General features: G+C 31.1%; 1 protein-coding gene across 1 annotated transcript; it reads right to left on the bottom strand.

Moving 5' to 3' along the window:
• Positions 1 to 1,834, bottom strand: LOC107896241 (cytochrome P450 71A1). Its single transcript, XM_016821351.2, has 2 exons — positions 807 to 1,834; positions 1 to 724 (listed from the first exon to the last, which is right to left on the bottom strand). Exons 1-2 carry the CDS (start codon positions 1,692 to 1,694, stop codon positions 113 to 115), a joined length of 1,500 nt encoding a protein of 499 aa, XP_016676840.1. The 5' UTR covers positions 1,695 to 1,834; the 3' UTR covers positions 1 to 112.
• Between the last annotated feature and the right edge of the window lie 2,514 nt (positions 1,835 to 4,348).

The following is a 4,348-nucleotide window of genomic DNA, read 5'->3' as shown; positions in this document are numbered from 1 at the left end:
TTAATTAAACAAGCGAGGTGTTACTAACGTTTGATAAGTGTTCAATATGAAACTGTACTAAGTAGAAACTAGAGCAATAAGCATCAAATAAGTTACTATAATGATACACTGATTAATCATTAATCTTCCTAGCCACAAGGATAAGAGCATCTTTTTTGTGCGTAACTAAACCAGGCGTGCCATCAAAGCTTAAGTTTTCTTTGTTCATTTCGGTCGGCATTTCCCAATCAAACTTGTAAAGAAGATTAGCAAGAGCAAGCTCCACTGCTGCAACTGCCATATGCATTCCAGGGCAAACCCTTCTACCCGCACCAAACGGTATGAGCTCAAAGTTTAGCCCTTTGTAGTCAATAGAGCTGCCAATGAACCTTTCAGGACAAAATTCTTCAGGATTCTTCCAAGCTTCAGGGTCTCTTCCTATTGCCCATGCATTCACGTACACCAAGGTATTGGCAGGTACTTTGTACCCACCTATGCAGCATTTTCGAAGTGTTTCTCGTGGTAGCAACAATGGAACTGCTGGTTGCAATCTAAATGTTTCTTTTACCACAGCCTGTAGGTAAGTTAAAGCTTGAACATCATCTTCATTTAGAAATCCTTTTTTCCCAATCAGACCCCTTACTTCCTCTTGAGCTTTCTTCAAACAATCTGGATTTTTCATCAAGAAGCTCATGACCCAAATCACAGTAACCGCTGTTGTCTCCGTTCCAGCAAAAAGAACATTCTGCAAAAGTTAAAAAAATCAAAGTTATGCATACATAAAGCGTGAAGCTAATACTAAACGTTTTGGGTGAAGATGAAATCACCATAATAACAGCTTTTATGTGATCTAGGGTAAGATCAAATAGAAAATCACGATCCTTCCATGTCTGTAATAGCACATCGAGTATGTCCTCTTGCTCTGGTTTTAGCCTGTTCGGATTAAGATGTTCATCAATGAGTTGTTGATAGAAGCTATCAAGTTCTATGAAAAATCTTTCAAGACGAGCGTGGAACCCAGTGAATCTATCAACCCAACCCATGAAAGGAAAACAGTCAGAAAAACTAAAGCTTGTAAACATGGCTACACTTTCTTTAATCAGCCCATGTAACCTACTTCCTTCAGCTCCTTCTTCACCGTACCTCTTACCAAAGCCCACTCTTGAAATTATTGAACAGGATAAGCACACCATTGCCTCACTCAAGTTGACAGGCTTAGAATCAACGGATAATCGACATATTTTCTCAACCAGGCCAGCAACTTCGTCTTCTCGAATGGAACGATACTTTCGCACTCTGCTGAACAGATGTACAACACAAATTTTCCTAATCCCCTTCCAGGACTCACTGTATGGTGAAAAAGACAAATCCGAGGCATTGTAAGATAATTTGCGAATAGCACATAGATTAGGCCTACTGCAGAAGTCGAGGTCACGAGTTTTCATAACCTCTTTAGCCATTTCTGCTGAAGAAACTACAAGGGTTGGCCTAAATCCAAGTCGTACGGACAGACCATATTGTTTAGAGAGTTTCCAAAGGAAAATATGAAGGAGGTCTGAGTTATCAAACATCAACATATGTAAGTGACCAATCAAGGGAAGACTTGGAGGGCCTGGGGGAAGATGATTGCAATAGCCATGGTTGCTAACGCTACGTTTCAGCAGAGTTATGAAGAGGAAGAAAGGGAGAGCTAGAAGAAAGATGAGTATTGCCATTCTAATTATCTGCTCAAATTTGTTTGAAACTTGAGAGTAAGAGGTTACTTTATCCTACTCTTTTTCAATCACCTTATTTTGTTTTATTATTACTTGTCATTTAGATGAGCAAACAAGGAAAGACTGAATGAAGTATCATTATCAGTGCTATTGGGTTAGATGTATCTATATACTATTAATTGAAAAAAAAATCTCCTTTATGTGGCTTTCGTTAGATATGGTTGGAGTTTGTGGCTTATGTCTCCAAAATTTTTTGAAATGAAATGTGGGTAGTATGCACCCAATATTTTTTTTTATTGTTTTGTTTCTAAAATTTAGATTTTAATTTAAATGTTAATTTTTTTACAACCATAATTAGAATTCGGGTTATTCAATATAGGATAATTTGGGATTAAAATTTAAAATTTATTTTTGAAGATATATATTTTTAAATAATTATATATTTATTTTTAATCAAATTTTAAAGAGATAAATGTCAAATTTATACATGCACTTTGATTTGGTGTAATTATAGACATAAAATTTGAATTTTGTTTCATATGTATATGAAACTTTAATTTTAATTCAATAGTACACACTTAACGAAATAAATACATACATTTATTTTCATACCGGATTAATATAATTATTGTCTATGCAATACATCAATGTATAATTGTGCTAATTTGACAATGTTGTTGTGATTTGTGAGAATTAAATCAAATCAAATCAAAATTTTATGTATAAAATCGTACAAAATCAAAGTTTATATATGACATTGTACATTGGATCAAAGTTCATATATACTTTTGATATTTATCCCAATTTAAAAATATGTACCAATCTATTTGAGAGTTCTCAAGTTTTTTTTTTAAATTTTTAATTTATTATATATATATATGTGGTTGTTGAAAAATATGGAAGTGGTAATTGAGTGTCAATGAAGTGCCCATTCCCATATCACTGCTGTTTAAGACATTTTCTAAATTTGTGATGTTGGCAAATTATTGAATAACATATATGGTATGGATTGTATTGATTATGTGGATGATATTTAGCACATGATTAAAGATCATATAACTTGGGGAAAATATTTTGAAGATTGGATCGAATTGGATCACTCATATAATCCCTTGCATTGTGGGTATTAGATTGGATTGAAATTCTGATGGCTTAACTGCCAAGAGTTAATGTTTATATTACTTGTTCGTATTACATTGTATTCAGCTTATCTTATTACTTTTTTACTGGGATTGTAATAGATCTTCTCTATGTTAGTAAATCTCGAACAATTTAATATAATTAAAAGACTTGTATAGGGTTATGTACCTATAATTAAAAGCACTAAATCTGATCAAGTGAGGAACTATATTTTGTGAGTGCATATTGATAGTAAAACCTATGTTGTGGTTTTACTTACTAAATTTACAGGGGTGAAATTAGTGGTAAGGGTTCTAGTATTCAAATATACAAGTGAGAAAATTGTCACGGGTATGCGATGGAATTAGAATCACTGTTTAAGAGCTTTAAGATAGTGGATACTTTTCACTGAGTTAAGCTTCATAGACGTAGGAAAATCAAGTTGTGTGAATAAACTTTGTGCCTCTTGCTTATTTTCAGTTTCACGTAGTGCTAAAGGAGTGCCCACTCCCTTGTCACTTCTTCCAAGCACTAAGCTTATTTCTAAGTAATTGTTTCGAGCTAACAAGGATATATCTTTTATTTTTAAGATAGGTAACCGACCCTTAGAAAGAATTTAAAAAATAAAATTATTTCTAAAAAGATTTCCTTTAATCTTTCAAATTTTAATTCATCTTTTTTGAATAATTTAATTATAGATTCTGATAATATCTGCTCTCTTTGACACAATGTCTAGAACTACTCATAACCTCTCCCCAACCCATAATTAGGAGATAATACACTTTATCATACTCGAACCCACATCTTGCATTGACAATAAATGTTTATACCGATAGAACTGAGACTCAATTGGCTAAATTTAATGATTTTTAAATGATGTATTTAAAAGATATGTTAACTTACATATTATTTTAAATTATGTATCTAAAAGTTCATTATTGAAAGATTGGTTGAAACATTTGCTTGTATGTTGGCTTAGTATTTATACTTATTTCCGCTTAAATAATTTTTTAAACAATAAGTTTATATTATTATTTCTTATAAATAATATGTTGAGCTATAGATTGATATAGAATCCAAGTCCAATTATGAAAACTAATAAAAACGAGAACAAACATGCTACTCCATATTGGAAAATTATTTTTAATATGTTAATTTTTTATAAATAAGAATATATATTAAACAACAAGATCTGAATATATTTTTAAATTTTATAAAAATAATAAAAATCTATAGTAAATAAAACATAAAGAAAAAATTATAAAAATATTCATTTTTATCTTATTTAATTTGAAATTTAATTAAAATTTTAAAAACACTGGGAACTAATTTTAATTTAGATAAATAAGTTTTCTATTTTGTCGAATTGGACACACGTCTTACGTAAATTAAAATTGAGAAAAGAAACTAGTAAATGTTATGAAACTAAAAGAGATTATAGTCATATCAAATATAATAGAATAGTAAGAACAAAGATGGGAGAATAATAAGACACAAGATGGGAAACTTGGAATAGGCTTATAAATGCTTTTTAT

The sequence above is a fragment of the Gossypium hirsutum genome, chromosome A10 (genome assembly GCF_007990345.1).
Source record: "Gossypium hirsutum isolate 1008001.06 chromosome A10, Gossypium_hirsutum_v2.1, whole genome shotgun sequence".
NCBI lineage: Eukaryota > Viridiplantae > Streptophyta > Magnoliopsida > Malvales > Malvaceae > Gossypium > Gossypium hirsutum.
Note: the sequence above shows the minus strand (reverse complement) of the source record. Positions and strands in the feature narration are given on the sequence as shown.

What these genes read in the sequence shown, in the direction of transcription:
- LOC107896241 (XM_016821351.2), bottom strand. Translation starts at nt 1,694, where the DNA reads ATGGCAATACTCATCTTTCTTCTAGCTCTCCCTTTCTTCCTCTTCATA. An exon ending in ACATAAAAGCTGTTATTATG is followed by an intron (nt 725 to 806) that starts GTGATTTCATCT and finishes TAACTTTTGCAG; the next exon opens with AATGTTCTTTTTGCTGGAAC.